This window comes from Phodopus roborovskii, unplaced genomic scaffold (genome assembly GCF_943737965.1).
Source record: "Phodopus roborovskii unplaced genomic scaffold, PHOROB, whole genome shotgun sequence".
Lineage (NCBI taxonomy): Eukaryota > Metazoa > Chordata > Mammalia > Rodentia > Cricetidae > Phodopus > Phodopus roborovskii.
In genome coordinates this window covers 3,814,980-3,838,032 of record NW_026126575.1, presented here as the reverse complement: position 1 = coordinate 3,838,032, position 23,053 = coordinate 3,814,980, and the positions used below count along the sequence as shown (strand labels likewise).

General features: G+C 46.7%; 1 protein-coding gene across 6 annotated transcripts in view; it reads left to right on the top strand.

The window, feature by feature from the left end:
- The first annotated feature begins 3,548 nt into the window (after nucleotides 1-3,548).
- The window catches only part of Iqsec1 (IQ motif and Sec7 domain ArfGEF 1), a 318,516-nt gene continuing 299,011 nt past the window's right edge, over nucleotides 3,549-23,053 (top strand). For 2 of the 6 annotated variants that reach the window (XM_051203350.1, XM_051203349.1), the window contains exon 1: nucleotides 3,550-3,863. In XM_051203350.1, the coding sequence (XP_051059307.1) occupies nucleotides 3,604-3,863 (260 nt within the window). In that variant the 5' untranslated portion in view covers nucleotides 3,550-3,603. Of the gene's footprint in view, nucleotides 3,864-23,053 lie in introns of all 6 variants that reach the window. The other 4 variants (XM_051203347.1, XM_051203358.1, XM_051203360.1 and 1 more) reach the window with 4 other exon arrangements.

Below are 23,053 nucleotides of genomic sequence, written 5' to 3'. Positions count from 1 at the left end.
AATGTTTTAGGCTCTTGATTTGAGAGGTACTGGTAGGAACTGTCTAGCCCAGAGCAGAGCAGGAGTTGGAGTGGAGATTTATATAGCTCCAATCCTGGTTCACGCTTCCCTGGACCAAAGGGGATGCTCTCTGCTCACATATTGCTATGACCAGGTTCATGTTGAATCTCATAATGGTATAGTGCTGCCAAAACACCCTATATGGCCACTGTACTATAAGTGGCTGGGTGTGCTAAAGTTGGCTCATGCTTGCTGTGGATGTTACCTGTGCCTTTATTCCAGATGCACCCACAGTCCCTGACATCAACCCATACCCTGAAGTCAGCCATGATGGGAACATTAATACAACAGAAATGTGCTTTTTATTTGGCTATTAAGTATTTGGCTAGTTGATGGGGGTTGTTCGGCCTGTAAATGCTCACTAGCATGTCATTGCTCCTCTGAGATGGTCTTGGGATTTGGAACTCCAGTCCATAATGAAAATTACCTGCTCTTGATAAGAAATTAAGATATCTAGACAGCAACAGTGAAACAGCAACCCATCTGAGGCTCTTCTGAGGACAGGCCCTGTGTAACCCCCCCCCCCCCACACACACACACTGCTTAATTTATTTGCTCACTCTCTGTCTCCACTGAAAAACACAGGGAAAGCAGAGGCCATGTCTGTCCTGCTCTGCACCCCCAGATTCTAGCCAGAGTTGATACCAAGGAACATTTGCTAGGTGAATGTCTGGCTAATGCCCTTTGAGGAAGGGGCAGATTTTGTTTTAGGGAGTTTGCTCCTGTGTGAGCTGGGATAAGGGAATATGTATACCGCTCTTGAAGGCATTAGGCTCTGTGTGTACTTCTTGCCTTGGCACAGGGGACCTAGAGAAGGTCAGGATCCCACAGAGAACTAGGTGTATACTCAACTCCCTCCCCTCAAGTCCCCTGAAGCAGTTAGCAACTTCTGCTCTGACCATGCCTGAAGGCTCCTCATTTGTCAGCCTCTGCTATGTCTGTGGTATAGCAGGGCAAGTCTCAGAGAGCAAGCAGGTAGTGCAGAGATGGAAATGCGAGGTCAGCTCTGACAGAACTGTTGTCAGGTATACAGAAGTGGGGAAAACATGTGGGCACCAGGCATGGGCATTGCTCTGTCCTCCACTGTTTCTCACTGATCTGTGGTGAGGACTTGGTGTCTGATTTCCCTCCACTCCCAAACACTGGTAGAGATACCAGCATAACTTCAAAGTCAGGTCTCCCTTAAGATGGAGTAAAGCCTGGGTCATCTTTTGGAAACACTCTTGATATTTAAGAACACGATTGCAAAAGTATTAGTATGTTTCAAATGTAAAAATAGAAGCATCAAACACTCTAGCTATATAAATGGGATGTAGCATGACATTGCTCTTCACAAGACAGTTACAAGATTTACAAAGATAACATGAGCTTTTGGAGCATATCAAGTAGCCTAGTAACAAGGGACAGACAGCATTAATGTTTTAATTTAGAGTGTTGTGAACATAGCATCATCCTGAGAGAAAAGTCCTTGGTGATTTTGAGGACCCCCAGGGAGGGCTCTACTATCATTCTCTCCCTCTCTGTAGACATGCCTAGGGAACTCCAAAGAAGGGTTTAGAGGGATTCAACAAACATGAATTAGTGAAGGCAGTGTTTTGTCAGCCTTAACAAAAGCAATGCCCTCAAAATGTAGATAATATAGTTTTAGAAACTCTGGAGATGTAGTTAAGGCTTTACCCAGAGGCAAATTAGTAGCCCTAAAAGCATTTGTTAGAAAACAAAAACAATGGCAATAATTCTTAAAATCAAGAAGACAAAAACTTAAATAAATTTAGTTCAAAGAAATCTGGGATATGAAAATTATGAATATTCAATCAAGAATAGTGTTATTCCCGAGGAAGCTGAGAACCAACAGCACAGTAAATTGCTGTAGGGTCTCAGTGCTTTCTGGATACCTTTTTAAAACTTATTTTTTTTTATGATATGCATTTGTGTTTTTCCTGCATGTATGTAAGGATGTCAGATGCCCTGGAACTGGGGTTACAGATAGTTGTGAGCTGCCATGTGACTGCTGGGAATTGAGCCTAGGTCCTCTGGAAGAGCAGTCAGTGCTCTTAACTGCTGAGCTACCTCCCCAGCCCTCTGGCTAGCTTTTGACTGCACAAGGAAGAGGCAGTTCATGAGACTAGTGTCTGCTACTACAAAACAAATCTTGTGTTTTAGCAGACTCAGGCCTTAAAATATGCCAAATGTTTCAAGAGTTACTTGTTTTTCTGTTCACACGACCTAAAATCATGGGCCACTAGCATGAAGATACGGTTTTCCTTATTTCTTTTAATTAACCTTTATACATCAGAGTGGCTGGCTAGAGTAGACAGGAAGTGGTGGGTTGGGGGGGTCTCCTGGTTGAAGAGCTGAGGCTTGAGGGTCTTGGGGCTGCATGATGAGGGTGAGCGAAAGGAATGGAGGAGCTGAAGTGTTAAGGAGCTTGAGGCCAACGTGCTAAAGCACATTGAAAGACACAGGTTTGAGGAACTCTGAAAACGACACCGGCCCAGCTGAAACACATGAAGGGCTAAGGTATCTGGGGCTAAGGGACTGAGGCCAGAGGACCCACATCCAGCTGAGGAACTGAAGAAGAGGGGCTGAAGCACTGAGGAGGACGAGTTAAGGGTGGGGGGAGCTGAGGGGCTGAGGCAATAAGGGGGAAGTACTGAAGGAGGGGGACTGCTGAAGGGGCCCTGCTGAGGGTGAAGAGCTGAAGTGCTGAGGGGCGTGGTTGAGCTCTGACAGGGTGGTGGTTAGAGTCTTAAAGGGCCTCCAACTTAGATGGCTCAGACTAAGGAGCCTAGCAGATGGAGGTATCCAGAGCTGAGGGGGCGGGGCTTAGTTGCTTAGGGGCGGCGCTAAGGGGCGAAGGGTTGAAGTGTGAAAGGTTGAGGCGCCGAGTGGGCGGGACCAAATGACATAGGGGCGGGGCCGAGGGAGGACGACCTCTTAGGGGCGGGGCTGAGGGACTTCGTGGACTGAGCTGGAGTCGAAGGAGCCGGGCTGAGGAAACCTGGCAAAGGGACGAGAGGATGAAGGGACGAGGCTGAGGGATTTTGGGGCGGGCCTGGAAGTAGAATGAGGGGCTCCGGAGCCTTGGCTCTGAGTTGCTGAGACACTGAAGAACAAGGCGTGCGGGGTGGAGAGGCGGGCCCGGCAGGCGGCGCCCTACCTTACAGGCGCCTCCTCCCTTTACCATCTCAAGGCTCCCGCTCCCCCTCGCGTCGCAGCCCGCACTTTGCAAACTCCTCGCCTGCCGGTGGCGGCCACAGCTCCGCGCCCTGCCGGCCCCTGCGCGTCTGTGGGGCAGCGGGCAGCAGGCAGCGGGGTGGCGGCGGCGCGGGGAAGCGGGAGGCGCCGAGGCACAGGGTATCCGCCGGTGGAGGCGGGAGCCGAGGCGGAGCCGCGCCAGCCCCGCGCCGCTGCGCCCCCCGGGCTGAGCCCCGCTGCCGCGCAGCGCCGTGCCGCGCCTCCATCCCCGCCGCGCAGCCATGGCTGCGCTGCCGCCGCCCCGCTGCCCGTTCGCTTGAGGTGCGGCCATCAGCCGCGGGGACCATGGCGAGCGCCGCCGAGCCCCCGGGCACGGCGGCCGAGTACCTACAGGAGCTGACCCGGATCGTCGCGGCGCAGCAGGAACTGCTAGCGCAAAGGCGGCGGCGCATCGAAGAGCTGGAGCGCCAAGTAGCACGGCTGAGCCGCGAGAACGCCGGCCTGCTGGAGCGGCACCGGCGACACCTGGCCGCGTGCGCTCGGCGCCCAGACCCGGGCCCTTCGCCGCTCGGCGCCATCCCCGAGCTCGGCAGTCGCCGTGACAAGTAAGTGCAGAGCGGCGGAGCGGGCGTGCCGCGGGCGCGCGAACTTCTCGGGGGCCGTGGAGTGAGTCCCTCGGCCGGAGCCCAGGGCACCCGGCACCTCCCGGAGCTGCCATCCGGCCTGGCCTCGCCGCGCGGTTGTCGCGTGCAGCGCCCGCCCACCCGGGGCCGCCTGGGCCACTCTTGCTCTTCACACCGACCCTGTGCCGTCCAGGCTCGGGGCTTCGTCCTCCTCCCCCAAGACACTAATTCCCCCGCCTCGACCCGAGATTACCCTGGCTATTTCGGACCAAGGATTAAGGAGACGCCGAGGAGGCACAGCCCCGCCGCCCTGGCCCCTGGCGTCCAGGGAGCTCCAGCCTGCAGCGGCTTCGCCGCCTCTGGGTGCTGGTGCCGAAGCCCTGACGGCAGTCTTCGGTGCCCATCTAGGCGGGTCTCGGGCTCCAGGCTAGGGGTTGGGTTGGGATTAGGGCGAGTTCCCTGTCTACCTTTTCTGTGGCAGCCTTAGGGACTGTCAGGAGTCGACTAGAAAAAGTGTGAGATGTAGTGGTGTAGTCAGTATCTCTAGAACAAGCGACCATGCTGGAGAAGGGAGTTATGCTGACTCCAGATAGGGGATCTGTCCCTGGAGTGGGAATCCAGGCACTGGAGACTGCGTTTCTTCTACCCCAGGTCCGGCTGTGTCCTGCTATGGACATGGGAGAGAAGGCTTGCTACAACCTGCTTGGAGCATTAGTTGTAGGCATTTCTGGAAGGGTTGGTCCACTCATTGAAAGAGGAGAGATGTCTGGGTCAGTGGGGTCTGAAGAGCCAGAGTATGTATGGTTGAATTCTGTGGCTTTTTAGGGGGGTGGGTTGAGGTGTTATACTCACCCCTTCTTTCAGTTCATCTGGGAAGTAGATTTGTGGCTAGCTCCTAACTGTTGTCAGTGACATAGAGCCTCTCTTGCCACTCCAGAGCACAGAAAGGGAGCTCTTAGCTCTGAGGTTCTTCATTAGTTCCTTTCGCAGAGGTTGTGGGTCAGCTCATGCTGGATGCAAGGATGGAGAGGAAAGTCTAGGCTGCTGAAATTAAGTCCCTCACAGTTTAGGGAGGTGGCACTAGGGCAGGGACACACACTCCTGTTTTGATAGGGAACAGTGACACACATTGGCCGACTGATGCCTCACAACACTATCCCCAGATTCCTTCAAAGTCACCCCTACTGACCAAGTGGAGAATGTGGACAGAGAACTCAGAGGGGCAGTGGTTTCTTTCCCTGCTTTGGGGAATCTCCATTGTCTATCCTGACAGTGGTCTTGGCTAAGGAGGTCAAGGGGCGCAAATGTTGAGATTTTATTTCAGAAGCTTTTAGCGTTGAGACCATCTGGCATTTCCCTACTAAAAACCTGTGTTACTTCAAAAAAATATAGTGTTGTCTTTAAGGAAAGCACATGGCAACACAGTTCTTGCTCTATGTTCTAGTCCCAGGCAGCTTACAAACTTGGATGTTCAAGCTAGAAGCCTGGACTTCGTTGCTGATTGTGAATTCTGACCCAGCGGGTCTTGGAGCAGGCTAGAGAATCAACTTGTCTCACAAGCTCTAGGACACTGTGTGTTGCTGTCATGTAGACCTCATGATTAAGAGTGAGCGTCTGTAAGGAATGGGGACAGGAAAAGGAACAGGAGGTTCCCTTCAAGACAGAGCATACTAGCCCTGTTTTCCTGCCTGAAACTCATTTCCTAGCCCTTTGGGGAAAGGGATGCAAATTCCTTCCTCTCTGGCAGGAGATACCCCATATCCTCTATTTCTATGGTAGGATATTTAACTGTTGTGTGCTTACGACTCTGGGACACTAAGGGCTGATTTTCCAAACATAGATTAGTTGTGTCAGGGCTTACGTGAATAAAATGATGTGAAGGACTGTGTGATAACTAATGCCCCTTAAGAGCTTTTATTAAGTACCTGTTGTGTGCAGAACCATCAGGGATAATATTTCTGCACACCCTAGCTGGTGACTGTGGAGCAGGTCACACCACCTTTTCTCACTTCAGCTTTTCTTAAATGCACACAAAGCAGGAATCAGCCTGATTCCCGTTATTTTTCCCTAAGGTAACAGGGAGAGAGGAAATGGGCACCCTGTAGGTACTTTATGCAGGCTAGATTCTTCCCATGTCTGTCAGTTTCTTATTTCTTTGAATCAGCTGAGCCCAGGCAGGAGGTGGAAACTTAAAAGCTAGTAGAGGAGATATGCAATGGGGAATATGGATTGTGGGGATTGGTTGCTGAAACTGACCATTGCTATTGACTCCGAGTTTCCAGAGTTGACAGAGAAGTACAAGGCCACGGTGTAGGGGAAATGGAGCTGGGGAACTGGGCTCTACTACTCCCTACCTTTGGGCATTGATGATGCCATTCTCAGGCTTCCCTGTCTGCATAGAGTGACCCTTATAAGAGAAGGGGTCTGACAAGCATGCTTGCCGAGCAATAGCTGACTGACCCTTTTCTAAGTAGCTGGTAGCCACTGCAGCCTTTGTTAGGAGCTCCCTGCTCACTGCATAGATGAGCTTCAGGATTCCATTGCTTGCCCTTCGACAAGAGTGAGCCTGAAAATCACCTTACCAGGCACAAGATGCCTGGACATGCTAGAAGCTTTCAATCCCTGAAACCCTTAAGTTCTTTCTCAGAGGACTTTCTTGCATTTCTTAACCACCAGGCCAAGGGTCATTACTGATTCCCAACATCAGGGGAGAAGATTAAAAACAGGAAAAAATTCCATCCTTCTTGGTGCCTCTGCTAGTGGGGGAGTTGTTTCTGTTGTTACTGTGATATTGTGATCCCCCCCACACACACACATCAGCACTCATATGCAATGTTCAGTCAGCTACATTCTAATGATCCATTTCTAGAACCACAATCCCCTCACTAGAGTTTGGGTACCTAGTAGATGCTCAGAGTATATTGTTTGAATGGGTAAAGCCTGGGAGGAGAAGGGTGATCAGAACCATCATGTAGCAGGTACTGATGAACACAATGAATCAAGTTTAGGAGAGCATGATGATATTCCCTAAGGGCCTGCTGGGTGCTCACACATCGTGTGCCATCATTCCTATCATGCAGAGACAGTTGCTGCTCCCATTGTACAGATGTGAGACCTAGGCTCTGAGTGATCACATGCCCCGTTTAAGCTTTGCCATCTTGTTGTAAGCCAGTGTTGGATCTCATATTATCTGGGTCCTGATCTTGTTCACCCACTGCCTGCCTTTCAGACTGTGGGATGATTAGATCACCTCTCAGGATTCTTTTCGGCTCCTGGCCAGTGCTTGAGGGAGCCCAGCATGTGTGAATCCCTTCTGCCCTAGGGAATCTCATCACCAAGGCAGCACTTTGGGTGGTGGTTGTATAAAGGGGTAAGGATGGAAGAAGGTGACCCCCTTTTAGCCTTTGATCCTCTGAAGTTCCTTGTCAGAAGTAAACATCAGTTTCAAGTGGCTGGAGAGAGGCCCAGTGGAGTGGCCTCTTCCGCTTTCTCATCTGCTCCAGCCCTCAAGGGCTGTCACATCACACATCACTCGGAGAGGACATTTTCCTGAAGCTCTGAATTGGTGACTCACTCTGGGGGAGGTTTTCAATGGCATTCAGTGACTGTTGACTTACCAAACAAGTGCTCTTCCTGTGCTTGTGGTGACATTAACCACGATGATGGTACTTCATTTCAGGGGCATGCTCAAGGGTGGCCATGGAAGAGGGGGCGGTAAGACTAAACTGGATTGTCCTAATTGTCAGCAGGCAGATGCCACAGAAAGCCCTGCTTAGGATGGTCCTGGCAGGGAGACTTGTGTTATTCCTCAAAGTGGTTGGGAAGTACCAAAGCTGGGGTGTAGGGGCCAGGAGCACAGTGCCTTTATGTGCAGATCCCTTTCTCCTTCTGAGCAAAGACTAGGAGCCTGGGAGAGGCTGAGAGGGCCTTTTTCTCTTCATCTGTGACTGTGCTTATGTTTCCATTAAATAATATTCTTGTTCTCCTAGCTGAGATAAAGCCTGTATCCAGTGCTGGGAAGATGTCCCTCTGTCAGGAACAAGCTGCACCACACTTTGGGACACTTGTCCTAGTTGGACAAAATGTATTAAACTGTAAGGGAGCAGGGTGAGCCTTTCTTATTTTTCCAGCAGATGGTAGAGTCCGCAGAAAGATGAGGGAGTGTTTCTCTGAAGCTCTCTCCCAGCCGTCTGACAAGCTAAGCAAATTATTATTTTACAACCCAGAAAATAAATCAGGGAATGCTTCTTGATCTAGCTGGAGCTGAGAAAAAACAGTGAGCAGTGCGGTGTGTGAAACACAGTTGAGAACTTGTTGGTGTTTTCCATGTTCACACTGGATGTAGGCCACTGTGCTTGCAGAACCCTCAAACCCCAGGGCTTTGCCATGGGGAGGGAAGTGTGAGGACTTGGCCACAGGAGTCAGGCTTTTGAGGGCCTCCATAGGTTTTGCCATCAGGATGGCTATTTGTCAGTTATTTTGTCTATGGTGTTGTTTTGACAGCTGATTGGGTTGTTTGTGGTATTTTATGTATTTATTTATTTTTTTATGGAAGAGCAACACTTGGCTTAACTTGGGAAGTATACTGTTTTGTGCCTGTCAGAGTGTCAACTGGAATAATTACCACGGAGACACCAGAGAAACAAACAGTGGCAAAGTGAGAGTTTGGCAAGAACTAGAATCCAATAAGGTAAAAATTACCTATCTGAAGTGTAATAAGAGCTACTGATGTGGACATGAGTGTAAGGACTCAGGCATTATGCTGGCCTGCCCCTGTCACCAGGCAGAAGCACTCAGGTATACCCCGGTCAGCCCATGGCTACTAGTCTGCACACAGGTGCAAAGGACCCCTTTAAAAAAAGACCCCACCCACTTACATGCTCTTTTCCCTCTCTTTCATGCTATTCCCCCTGGGGCAGACAGGACTTTTCTTCTCTCTCTCCCTCCCTCTCTCTCCCTCTCTCTCTCACCTCCTCTCCCTTCCTCCTTCCCCCTCCCTCTCTCTCTCCCTCTCCCCTCCTCTCTCTTTCCCTCTCTTTTCTTTTTCCTTCCCCTTCCCCCTTTCTAATAAAACTTTTCACTTAAGTTCTGTCTGCCTGGCATGTTTGTCCCTCTGCCTAGGTCACCCTTGCTTGCCATGGAATCCGCCAAGATTCCTCTCATAACACATGAGACTATCTGAGTACAGTGGGTCTCCTGCTTGCTTACCTTGATCCAGTAGAGACATAGGTCAGGGTGCAGCCCAAATCTCCCCAACTGTATGCTAAGTGTGACTGAATGATGCCAATGGAATCCATGTGTAGCAGGTCTTCTCTGTGGATCTCAGAACTTAGAATTATGTAGCACGCACTGGCCAGTATTATGTATGGAAAAGGCCTCTGTTTTTTGTCAATAAAGCATGGTAGCTTTGATGCTATAATGCTCTCTGTACCCTAACTATCCTAGGCTTTCTCTGGGAGAGGCCTTTAAGTGTTTCTCATGACTAGTCCCTGGACAGTTAGCCCTCCTCTAGCAGTGGGTTAAAAGATGTAGCCCCTGCTGTATCTATTTTCCAGTGTCTCAAACTTTGTAAGACCCAGCCCCTCTAAGGCAATCCCAGGACAAATGAGAGTAACCATTTCTATTAGAAGGAGATCAAACATATGAACTGTCTATGGTGTCTGCCACCAAGGACTCAGTAAATGGTAATTTGCAGCACAGTTAGCTAGGGTATTGAAATTTCTTTTGAGGATTGTTTAGACCCAGCATTTTCAAAATATAGAAGAATAGAAAGAATCATGCAGAGCAGAACACCACTTCCCCTTCCTTCCCTTCAGGTTCTGCAATTAAAGTTTTTCAATATTTGCTTTATTGCATACCTCTGTACCCTTGAGGGTACTTAGAAGCACATGGATGGGGAGTGAACATTTATGGAGTGCCTACTGTGTCCCAGGGATGGGGTTCAGTGAAACAGACATGTGATTGCCACTTCTTCTATTCACCCTGTTCCTGGCCACACAGGTAGGTGGGATTCTTGTCCTGTGTTAGGGCAGCTTCCTTACTTCCTCCATTTGGAAACATGAACAGGGTTAGAGCTTTGAGTAGGAAACAGGGCTAAGCAGGGTGCAAGCCCAGAGTTTGCAAAGTAAGTGGGCATCAACACAGGCTTCCTGCAGGAGGTGTCACTTGAGCTAGGGCTTTAGGAGCAAGAGAGGAGGAAGTCAAGGAGGTGAGACAGAACACATATCACACTTTTATCCATGGAGTGCTTGGGGGTGACAGGTGCCCTGAGTGGCTGTGGTTTGCCTATGGATGGGGACAGCTGGGCAGAAGAGGCCAGTTAGTCACTGACGAGTCTGACAAAGTTATGTTGCTCAAAATCCAGACGTCAGAGTAGCAGGGGCTAGAGAACAAAACTAGGCTAACCTTTTCCAAGTGGTACCTTGTCTATGTCTTGATTTAGAAATGTTGTCTTTCCTTCTAGGAGGAGGCCAGAGCTACAAAGAAATAGGAAAGAGGGATAGAAATAGGAGTCACAGGGATAGTTTAGCAGTTAAGAGCACTTGATACTCTTGTAGAAGACTTGGGTTCAGTTCCCAATACCTACATGGTGGTTCACAAATATCTGCAACTCCAGTTCTGGGGAATCTGGCACCCTTGTCTGATGGTACCAGGCATGTTTGTATGCACATACATACCCACAGACAAAACACTCATACATGCAAAATAAAATAAACAATTCTTTTTTTGGGTTTTGGTGTGTTTTTTTTTTTAAAAAGGATTTCTCTGTGTAACAGCCCTGCTGTCCTGGTACTCACTTTGTAGGCCAAGCTGACCTTGATCTTACAGAGATCTGCCTGCTTCTGCCTCCTGAGTGCCGGGACGAAAGATATGCATCACCACACCAGCATATCTTTTTTTTTTTTTTTTTTTTTTTTTTTTTTTTAACAGCTCTTAAAAAGGAAAAGAAAAGAAAAAGAAACAAGAGATAAAGTCCTTTGGATCTTGACCTTAGAACGCAGCAAATAACAAATCCATAACATTAACTAAGACCTTTAGATACTGTATACTTAATGCGTGCTTGCTTTTTCTTATCTATCTATCTATCTATCTATCTATCTATCTATCTATCTATGTATCTATCTGCCTGTCTGTCTGTCTATCTCAACAGGGTCTTATATATCATAGGCTGGCTTTGAACTTTTGATGTAGCCAAGGATGACCTTGAACTTCTGATTGTCTTACCTTCATATCCTAAGTGCTGAGACTACAAGTGTAGGTAGGTCAAACCCAAGGCCTTGTCCAAGCAGGGCAATCACTCTCCAAACTGAACTATGTCCTTAGCCCCAGATTGTTTTCTTTGTCTGCATTGTCACTGGAACCTCTTGACAGGCATGGGCTTTATCATTCCATTTTGTTGTTAAGAAATCTTAAACCTATTAGCAGTTTCCTCACCATCATCCAGTGACAGAGCCAGGTCTGTCTGCCAACATGGTCAGTATGCTTCACTGCACTATGATGCTTTGGAGCTGCTCATAGGTATATTCACTACAGTGTAAAACACCAGAGGAACTTCTAAGTGTGGTATAGTTCAATCACCCAGACCTTTGGCTTAAGGAGCTAGCATTAACTCCAGCTTTGTCATCCACCCAGAGACAACAGTTGCTTTAAATTTTGAGCATCAATTTGGGGTCTTAGTGCTACTTGGATCACCTTGCAGAAATAATTTTGTTTCCAGGAGCCTCTATTCATTCATGGTAAAACAACTTCAGTGGCAGTGCTCAGCTTGCAAGGCTGCTGTGGGCAACATGTGTGAAAAGACGTGGGAAGGGCTCTCTAGTTGCTCAGCCAATATTGGACACTGATCTTTGAGACACTGTGAAATCTGTTCTGCATATGTGTGTTTCCTGACCATTTGGAAAGCTATCGGTGAAGCAGCCTGTGCATTTTCATATGTTTCATTCACATAGGGTATGTGGGGACATGTGGTTATACAGGGTGTATAGAACCTATAACTTCTTCAGGCCTTGTTCCCTAAGGCCTTGACTGCTCTGTTTATTGCATTTACATAGTGTGTGTTACACCTACAGAGGATCAAAAGCCTTTTCTCTTGACTGGGCAGTCCATATCTAACTACAGGGAGCATGGTTTGCTAAGGACAGAAAATGGGACTTCCTTGAGGGTGTCCTGGTGTCCTCTCAGTGTTCTGCAGCTGGCTTGTGGCATATTCTTCAATATGACCAAGGTGCCATGTGAGATTCTGCTGTTTCTACCAGCTTCATTGCTCAAATGACAAGCCTGAGTCAGTGGCACTGGGGGTCTGCTGCAGGGACCTTGATGAGGGTGAGATTTATCACAGGCTGCAGGGATTCATGAACAGCCTATAGCTGAATGGGAACTGGTGGGATATCAAGTATGAGAAATCCAGAGACAAATTCCAGAGAGGGCCCAGCCTTGAGCACTACTACTTTCTGCTCCTGGGCTTGTGAAATGAATCTCTCTGAGCCTCAATTTCCTTATCTCTACTCTGGGGCAGTGATAACTGGATCCCCCTCTCAGGGTTGCCTCCAGCAGGGAATGTACCTGATTTGGTTGAGGCACAGGGAAGGGACCAGTGCGTGAGCTGGATAGCATGGTGGGAGGGTGAACAGTTGGGGCAAGGGAATTGGATGGTGGAACAAAGTGAGCAGAGCCATGCAGACGCATTAGAGACTGGCTTTATCTGAGGAAGACAAGAGTCCTTAAATGAACTTATACATTGAGAGGACCTATGACTGCTGGACAGGCTACAGTGGGTGCAGCAGGACACAGGAATGACCCAGATGGTTCTGGGAGGGGTGGGAGGTGTACATATGTTTTGGATAAAGGCATGTGATTCCCTGCTATCTATCCACCCACGACAGTCATCTTCCCAGATGGAAAGAAGAAAGAACAACTCAGCCAGGAGAAAGAGTCTCCAGATGGGAGGCTGCCATTTGGGGCCTTGTTGCCTGCAGTGGCTTTTGGAATAGTGAGTGAGGTGGACTGGTGACATCCCTGGAGCTACTTAAGTTCCCAGTACCCAGAGGCATTTCCTTTACCCACCTCTTGAGAGGTGCAGCTCAAGCAGTGTTGCATGTTCTCCTTAGCCTGGCAGGGACTTTGAAGTGGCTCTTGGATGAGCTCATGTGCAGGGAATGGACAGTACTATGTCCAAGACATAGACTGTCACCAAGCTGCTCCCTCTACCAGGTTTTCTCAGACCTGGGCTTTTTGCCTTACTCTGCTTCCAGTCTATTGTAAAACAAGACTTAACACCTCCTAGTGGTAAATCTTTAGTGTATATGAATGTACTGGAGGTCCATACTAACTTGTGTCACTGTTGTTCTTTCTTCCTGGGCTAAGAAGCTTGTGTGCTTCCTAAGGCACAAGGTTAGAAATAGATGATTAGCGTTGCATGCATCTGTTGTCTATCTACTACTTACCATTCTGCAACATAATTTGAGTCAAACTCTTTGTAAAACATACTGTCTTTATCTGGTTAGACTCTGCATGTTTTAAAGTGTCAGAGACTTAATGTTATTAAAACAAAATGGATTCCTTAACCTCCCCTCCCCAAATCAGAGCAGTCTAGAATGCTCTGCTTCCCTCCTTTCACAACCCACCATATGTTTACATCTCTCATTAACCTTTTGAGGCCTTCTTTTCACCCAGTTCTAACTTTGAGGGGCCTCAAAGGCCATCAGTCTCTCAGTGTATGGGCCTTTGCATATTTTGTTTGATTTTCACCCATAGGCTAGCTTCTTTGACCTCCCTGGTATCTACAGTGAGCCAGTCACTGGGCTAAGGGCTCAGTAGGGGTGCAGAGAGTACCAATTAAAATAACAAGAGCAAAGGCATTCTTAGAGCCCACACCGCTGTTTGGCTACATTTCCTTACTTAAAATTGGAATGAAATCAGGCTGGAGAGATGGTTTAGCAGCTAAGAGCAGTTGCTCTTGGAGAGGACCAGAGTTCAGTTCCCAACATCCACCTAGGAAGGGTCATAACTGTGTTAAATTGTACTCCAGGGGGTTCAGTGAGGGACACCTATACCCATGTGCATGTACATTTACAAATACACACACCTACTCATAAAATAAATCTTTTAAAAGAATGGAATGTATTGTTTCCACCCTTAGTCATAATGATTAATCACTATTCATTCTTTTTTTTTAAAATGATTGGCTGTTCATATTGTAAACACTTACTACAATATCTTTAGGTAGGAGCCTTGGTTATGGTATAAACAAGAAAATAACACAGGGAGGCGAAGGTGGTGGAGGATGTGCTGGTTTGAGGGAGAATCAGACATGCAATCAAGTGAGAGGTATCATCTTTTAGGGACCTCTTTGAATTTTTGTTCATTATATTCAAACCACACACTTTATGTAATTTTAGTTCTTTTTAATTTACCGAGGCTCATTTTAAAGATCTAAGATATGGTCTACCTGGGAGAATTCTTCATATACAATAGAGAATAATATGCTTGTTGGATGGAGTTTTTTGTGTCTGTTAGGTCTAATTGATTTGTGGTGTCATTTATATGCCCTGTTTTACTTTAATGCTGGGATTAAAGTATTTACTACAATACCTGGCTGGTGTGGCCATTTTGATTCCCTTTTTGTTACTAAAGCCTAGTATACTCTTTCCATTCTTTTATTTTTGGCCTATGTGTATCTTTGATCTAAAGAATCTTGTAGGTAGAGTGTAACTGATTGTGTGTTTTATGCATTTTGCCAATCTTTGCCTTTTGATTGTAACATTTAATCCACTTACATCTAATAGATCATTTATAAAGTAGGATTTATAGATGCAATACTGTTATTCTTTGTTTCTTGTCTCTATCCACTACTTCCTTCTTTTGCATTAATTTGATGTATTTCTAATAGATTATTTTAATATCTTTCTTGTTTATCTTCATTTGTGGTATTTTTGTCTTGTTTTGGTTTTTGAGACAGGATTGTGTGTGTGTGTGTGTGTGTGTGTGTGTGTGTGTGTGTGTGTGTAGCTCCAGCTGTTCTAGAACTAGTACTGTAGACCAGGTTGGCCTTGAATTCAGAGGTCCACTTGCCTCTGCCTCAGATGTACTGGGATTAAAGGCCTGTGCCATCATGCCTGCCTGTTCTTTACCTTCTTTTGTAAAGGACTTAATAAAACTTATACCAGGCAATGTTAGCCAAAAGAGAAATGGAATGGCTATTGGCTATACCAGCCAGACATGGTGAACATCTTTAACCCCAATATTCAGGAGACAGAGGCAGGCAGATTTCTGGGGGGTTTGAGGCCAGCCTCATCAACAAAATGATCTCCAGTCCATCCAGGGCTACACAGTGAGACCATGTCCAAAAAATGCACCAATAGCAAAACTAACTAAATAAATAAATAAATAAAATTTAAGAAAAAGATTGCTGTTGTAAATTCTAAAGTGAGCCAGTCCCTCAAGAAGACATAACCATAACAAAAAAAAAACATGCACTAAATAACAGAACCTTAAGATTCATGAAACAAAAACTCACAGAAATAAAGGAGAAAAAAACAATTCAAGAAAAATAGGCAAGAACATCAATACCTGGATTTCAACAGTGAATAGAACCAGATACAGAACACATACTTCATCCTTACATAGAGAGAATGAGGGCAGGGGCAGGAACTGATCGAGGATGTTGGCAGAGAAACTCAGACCCTGGGGGAGAAGCTGACAAACATGGATGAAGATCTATAGCAAACTCTGATCACAAGGGAACCAGTTCAGACACTCTCTGGGAATAAGGAGAACAAGTCCTCTTTGCTGTTCATATAATGGGGCCCTGTCCTCAGCTAGTTCTCTCTCTCTTCCCCAATCCCTTCTTCACCTTGTTTTTGGGGACAAAATGGAGTGGGTCTTGCATTGACCCAAAAGCACAGGTACTGCTTCTGACTATATTATTTTTGACATGGGTGCTATGGATCTGAATGCAGATCCTCATGCTTTCATGGCAGGCACTTTATTGACTAACCCATTTCTCTAGACCGTCGTTAGACTTTAATGAATAGTTAGCGGATGAAAGAGCCAATAACTGAATGAGTCAACATTATTCTAAATGTTCTGTTTGTTACTGTGTAAGAAATTAAAATTTAGTCTTAGCCCCAAACACCATTTATCTCAAGATTTTTGAGTCCAGATTTGGACAAGGCTTGGGTAGGCTATTCTCTTCCCTATAAGATCGAAGGAAGTTGCTCTGTGGTATTTGTTGGAGATGGGCTTGTCTGGAGGATAACCAAATGCCTTCACTCACATGCCGAAAGGTTTAGAAAGCTGAGTGCAACTGGAGCCACTGACTGGAGTGTCCATATGAAGCCTCTCCATCATGGTAGACTGTGGAGAGTCAGTCTGGGAGGGAGATGCGAGACTCCTTTTGACATACTCTTGAAAGTCCCGGAAGGTCACCTCTGCCAATCTTGTCATCCACCCAGGTGGAAGGGACAGCACAGATTCTCAGGCATGAGAATTGGCCCTGTTCTAGTTAGGGTTACTGTTGCTGTGCTGAGACACCATGACCAAAAGCAACTTGAGGAAGAAAGGGTTTATTTGGCTTACATTTCCTCATTACTGTTCACTACTGAAAGAAATAAGAACAGGAACTCAAACAAGGCAGGATCTGATGCAGGAGCTGATACAGAGGCAATGGAGGGGTGCTGCTTACTGGTTTGCTCCTCAGGGCTTGCTCAGCCTGTTTTCTTATAGAATCCAGGACCACCTGTCCAGGGTTGGCATTACCCATAGTGGGGTTGAGCCCTCCCCCACCAAACACTAATTAAGAAAGTGCCCCACTTTGGCTACAACCCAAATGGAGGCATTTTCTTAATTAAGGTTCCCTTCTCTCTGATGACTATACCTTCTGTCAAGTTGACATAATCTAGTCAGCACAGCCTCTCTTTCATTGTATTTTTAATTTTCCACATTAGGTTTGCTTAGACCACACACTCTGTCACTCCCTTTTCTCCAAGTTTAGTGGTAGTTCCACTGTGTCTTACTCTCAGGTGGGACAGCTCTTGCCTCTCTGTGCATATATCCCTATTCTGTTGTAGGGACTTCCCATGTAGGGCCACTGTGTAGCTTTCTGTTACTCTAACAGATTACCTGGGATAATCAACTTAAGTAGAAAAAGGTTTATTGTGGCTCATAGTTTTTCCGAGGTTTCAGCCCATAGTTGCTTGGTCCCATTGCTTTTGGGACTGTGGTGAGGTAGAACACCGTGGATAGAGCACATGAGAAAGGAAGCTGTGCTGTGTTCCATGACAGCTGGCAAGCTAAGTAGAGTTGAAGAGACTAGGGTCCTTTACTGTTCTCTGTGGATACTTTCAATAGCCTGGAGACCTCCCCGTAGGCCTCATCTCTGAAAACCTTTCTCCTGGACTTAGGAGCTAAGCTCTTAACACATGGCTTTGAGGGGGGTGTTCCAGATGTAGGATGTGACAGAGAGGTCTGAAGAGGCCTGTCCCCACAGGGCTGAGGATGCTTCTGCCCTGTGCTGTGGCTGAGGGCTGGCTAGGGCAGGCAGGATCCCCTACCCAGGCATTCTGAGAGTGCTTACCCATCTCATCTTCATTTCCCACACTCAGATCTGTATTTTTAACTCCTGCCATATGGTGAAGCAGCCAAAACACCCAGGAGGGAGTCTGGGGAAAATCATATTCATGGATACAATGTTGATAACATCAGCCATGAGGGTCCCGGTTCTCATTCCTGCCTCTTTCCTACTGTTAACTCATCATGAGCAGCAGCAGCCTGCTGGGTTGTCATCTTGCTAGGAACACAGGGAACATCTTCAAGACTTCTGGTCTGTCTGGTGGGCCCCATGTTAGAGGGATTGGTCACATGTGTTATTGGGGTTTTGAATTTTTAGGGACATGCTGTTGTGTGTGCCAAATTGGGGGCCTTCCAAGATGTAAACTGACACCAGGTTGTATCTGTTTTTCCCCTTCCTGCTCCCTCTTCGCTCTATTTGTTTCTTTATGTCTACCTTGGATATTGCTATCCTTTTACCATGTCTTCTGAAAGTTCTTGTGTTGTAAACCTAATCCCTCAGGTCATACATGTTAATAGTGTTTGGAATCATAGCCTTTGGGAGGTAATTAGGATTACATGAGGTTTTGAAAGTGGGACCCCATGATGGTTTTAGAGGCTTTGTAAGAAGTGGAGGAGACCCAAGTTAGAGTGCTGCTCTCTTTCCTAAGTAGTATGCTCTGCCATGTCAGCACAGCACTGGTCCTTACAGATTCTCATTATTGTGTTCTTGGACACGCCAGCTTCCAGAACATGATCCCAATAAACCTCTATACTTTATTAGCAATCCAGTTTCAGGCTTGCTGATAACAACTGACCAAGTCAGCTACAGATACATATTTGCTGGCATGCTTTCTCTTGTTCACAGACATGCACAAGGCAAGGTGGCCAAGTGCCGTTTGATTTGTTCTATGCTTTGCCATATGCCCAGCACTATCACTTATCTCAGACATATGCCATTTTTGTGCCTCATGCCATCCTATGTCTAGAAACTTCATCCCACATTCCCGTTCTTGCTTTTTGAACCTTCTTGGAAGGACAGGTTCCTTATCTTAGTCTTTTTTTTTTCTGTGTGACACATATTAGAATTCATCTTCTGTTTATGTATCCAGTTTACTCCCATAGCCCTGGGTCGCTCTGGCAGCTTTCTAACTTCTCTTACTCCTGTTTGCCTGCCTCTTCTCTCTCTTGGAGTAGGGACCAGTTGTGCCCTGTTCACCTCTGAGTGCCTACCCCCAATTGCTTATGTGTAGTGCAACATATTTAAAATATGATACTTTTGTATGCAAGACCAAGGGTCTCCAACGTGGATAAAACCAGGCTGGAGCTTCTGTTTCTGAAAATTATTTAATCTAACTCTGCAACTTGGTTTTGCTAGACTCCTCAGTGATGTGTATAATATCAGTGAAGTCATGTCTTCATGTCATTTATAAATATATGAATTCATTTATCAGGGGGTCTGTTTGGGGAATCTTATAAAAAAATTCTATGGTTTGAGCAAAGCATGGTGGAGCATGCCTTTAATTCCAACACTTAGAGGCAGAGGCAGGCTGATATTTGTGAGTTCTAGGCCAGCCTAGTCTACATAGTTAGATTTTGCTTCTAAAACAAAAACAAAAGAGAAATGGAGAAAAAGGCAGCACCTTATGATGTCTTCTATTCTATCCCCAGTATTGCAAAATGCTGCTGCTAATAATAACATTATTATTATTAACAATAATAATAAGTCTCTGACCTTGTATACAGCCAAGTTTTAGCTGCTTCCATCTTCATGACAGCTGCTTTCCTGGCTTGAGGTGTCATTAGGAGATGGACTCAAACACACACTGAGTACTGCCTGTTTTAACTGATGAGTGTTGTCCACACAATCCCATTTTATAGCTAAGAAGATGGAGACACAAAGAGGTGAAGCCTCCTTCCTGGCTGGGCTGGATGTGGTTTGTGTGACTCCAACCTAGTGCAACTGTTTGCATTATTGCCATGTTTAGGGCTCACTGCACACCTGTGGTCAAGCTCTTGGGTTCTGCTTTGAAGTTGGTTTCAATATCTATGATATCTTTAAAGGACAGTTCTGCTGTCAGTGATCTCATGGCTGTTCCAAGTAGACTCTCAGTAACCTGAACCCCTGTGCAGAAGAGGTCAAGATCATGTCTGGGAGATCTCACCAAAGAGCTGACCCAAAGCACAGCAATGGGTTGTGGGGGCAGCTGGTTCAGCAACCTCTTCCCAGATTTTCATTTACCACATGCCAGCAATTCCATCTTTTTCTACTAGAGACCAGGGAGATGGAGAGACAATTGTTCCTTCATCATAATGACAGCCTGTCTTCCTTGCATAGAATGTTTTTGTTGTGAAATGTAATTTCTTTGATTCCTGTCCTAAGTTGGCCTTTCAGGTCACCTTAGCCCTTTCTGCTATTCTAACAATCCTGTACTGTATAGCTTCTGAACCATCGTAGTTGGTTTCTTGTAGTCTAGATGCTAGATTAAGGCAGTGACAGATTGGGTGTCTGGTGGCTCTGCTGTCTGGTTCACACATGGCAGAAGGGGCAAGGGAGGTCTCTAGGACCTTTTGATAAGGCCACTAATTCTATTTGTGGGTGGTTAGCTTTCTTGATCTATCACCAGCCATGGACCCCATTCTTAACTTCATCACCTAGCAAGTTAGGATTTCAGAATATGCATTTGGGGTAGGCAAATCTCAGACCATGGCAAGGTCCAACCTAATTGTCAGTTATGCAGATGGGAGTGGAGACATATGGAATGCAGCCATGGCCAGGCCTTCCTGCCCTTTTGCCTTACTACATGGTAGGGAAATGGGTGTATCTTTGAGCCTGTTACCTCTGAGGGCTATGAGTGGAGCTTGTTGGAACAACCACCTAGAGGCAAGGGATATGGAGAATAGCTCCAACTTCTGTACTACTGGGGGATTCTGTCGGCCTGAACCGTGTGATCTTTGTGTGGTCTCCTCAGAGGGGTTGGTTTTTTTTGTTTTGTTTTGTTTTGTTTTAACTTCTTTAGGCATGACACCTTCTGCCTACATTCATTCCTTTTCTCCTTGACTGGCTTTGTTTTGAACTTGACTGATACCAGTTGCTACCTCTCCGACATGGACAGCTGGGGCTGTTGGCTCTGCCTAACCTGCTTAGGTCTCTAGAGTCTCCTGGTTTAGAGAACACATCCCTGTCAGGGGCTGAGTCTTGTAAGCCTGCAAACTCATCCCACTTTGTGCCTATGAAAGGTCAGGGCTTGGCTGGTGACAATGTGATTGGTTATTGGATATTTCCCAGTTATGAGACCTCAGGGACTACTCAGGCTCAGGTACTGATTCCACTTTGAGGCAACACTGAGACTGAACAGTGTTATTTCTTGGATTCTAATCTGCCAAGTGCAGTTTAGTTGAAGCCAAATTGCGGAAGTGGGTGGGCATGCAGAGAGCTGTGACTGGAGGCTGGCTCCATCCAGAAGAGTCCAGGAAATGCTTCTTCATTTGGAACATGGGTATAAGAATATGGTGACTCCCTGGCAGGCAGAGTCTATAGTGTGCTATGTGAGTTCCAAACCAGCCTGGTCTACAAGAGCTAGCTCCAGGACAGCCTCCAAAGCCACAGAGAAATTGTCTGGGGGAGGGGGACGCAAAGAAGCAGAGACAAAAGGATGTTGTCTGGGAAACAGGCTCCAGAGAGGCAGAGGTTGACAGGCACCAAGCCCTGTGTCTGGGTTCACCCTCCTTCTCCCCCTCCTCTCCTTCCTTCCCCCACTTCCCCCATGCTGAATTCATCATTAATGTATTCATGTATTCCTTCACCTAACAAGCCCTCTCAGAGTACCTCCAAGTGCCAGCCTTCTTACAGGATGAGGCTCCATCAGTCCTCAGGGTGCCAGGCCGGTGCAGCAGGAAGGAGGTGGGTGAGTGGGGAGGGGGGCCAAGGCACATGGCAGAAAATGCCACACATTTGAAGGTGATGCTTGTGCAGGTTTGTTTTGACACTGGTGAGAATCTACAAGAATGAGTGAGACTCGGGTGGGATCAGAAGACATGGGCCTGCTTTTCCTGTGTGCTTCACATCTACCATTTGTCCTGATGCCTAGGTGTACCCATTCTGTCCCTGTGTGGGTTATGCAGAAGCCTAAAGTGTTCCACAGGCAGGGCTGGGCCTGGTGCTGCTTGGATTTGAAAAGCAATTCGTGTTTCAAAAGAGGAAGTGTGACAGGCAGTGAAGTGACAGGCAGTGAGCCTGAACCTGACACTGGAAAAAAGACAGAATGTGGCTGGCTTCGCTTACTTGCTGGGGCCTGAGGAGCTTAGGCAGGCAGGAAGCCTTGCAAAGGTTCCCCTGACATGGCCCCTGCTCTGGCCTACTCAGAAGCAGAGCTTTGGGACTATTTATATCCACTCCAGCAAATCTTTTGATCTTGATGATCCTGGGCAAAGCTTCTGTGGTTCTGGCTTTTGCATGCTGTCCTCCCAGACTAGCATGAGCAGAGAGAAAACATGATTCAGAGAGTGGCAAGGTTAGGAGGCCTCCTATCCACACCTTAGCATGGGACCTTCGAGTCTGGGCAGGCAGCTCACATCCATCTTCTCAGTGCTTCTCTGTCCTTAGGACAGGGGCACCCTATCCAGATCTGGCATTAGCTGAAGACCTACTCTGCCTTATGTACTTTACTTTTTTCCTCAAAGGAGGATTATTTTAGTTTTAAAATTTGTGAAACTGAGAAGAATGCTCAGTGGGTAAAAGCTCTTTCGGTTTAACCCTGACAACCCCAGTTTGAATCAGCCAGAACCCATTTTGTAAAAGCCAGACTCAGCTCAAATGTCTAGTCCCAGTGTTCCTATGGGGAAATGGGTTGCAGAGGCAAGAGACTTCCCAGAAGCTTGTAGGCAGTTAGCCTGCATGTACAGCAGAAAAAACAAAGAGACCCTGTTTCAAACAAGTTGTTCTTTAACCTCCACACGTGTTAGTGGCATTCACACACACATGCATACACATGAACACTGTAGAAACAGAAAAACTGTGATAAATTTATACTATGCAAAATGTATAGAATTTCACTATCTTTAGATGTGTAGTTTGGTGGTACTGAGCATGCTCATATTGTATAGCCCTCAAAACAACCAAATTCCCATTAAGCACCACCACCCTTATACCTTCCTGCTCTTGACACCCACTATGTGGTATTCTAGGGATGACATGTAAACAATTTTCAGCACCTGTCTTCTGTTATTGGCTTATTCAATTTAGTACCACAGTCTCCAGCTCTGACCCACTGTAGCACTTGTCACTCTTCTAGAAGTGGAGTAAGATTCCATGATGAGCCTCTACCAGAATTTGCTTCTCCAAAGTCAGGGACCTTTGGAGCTCCCACCTCACTGCTGTTGGGCATGCTGCAGCCTAGCAAGCAAGTAAAGACCCTTCTTTGAAGCCAGGCTTTCAGTGCTCAGGGTGGGTATCAGAATGAGAGTATGTTTTGAGGGTAACATGCCAGGTATGTCAGATGTCACTCATCCCTATGTAACCCTTTAGGTAGGTATTATTATCTGCATTTTGGATGAGAAAACTAAGACAGAATAATGGTGGATAAGGATAGGATGGTCTCAGGGCAGCCACTCATTTGGTCAGTGGA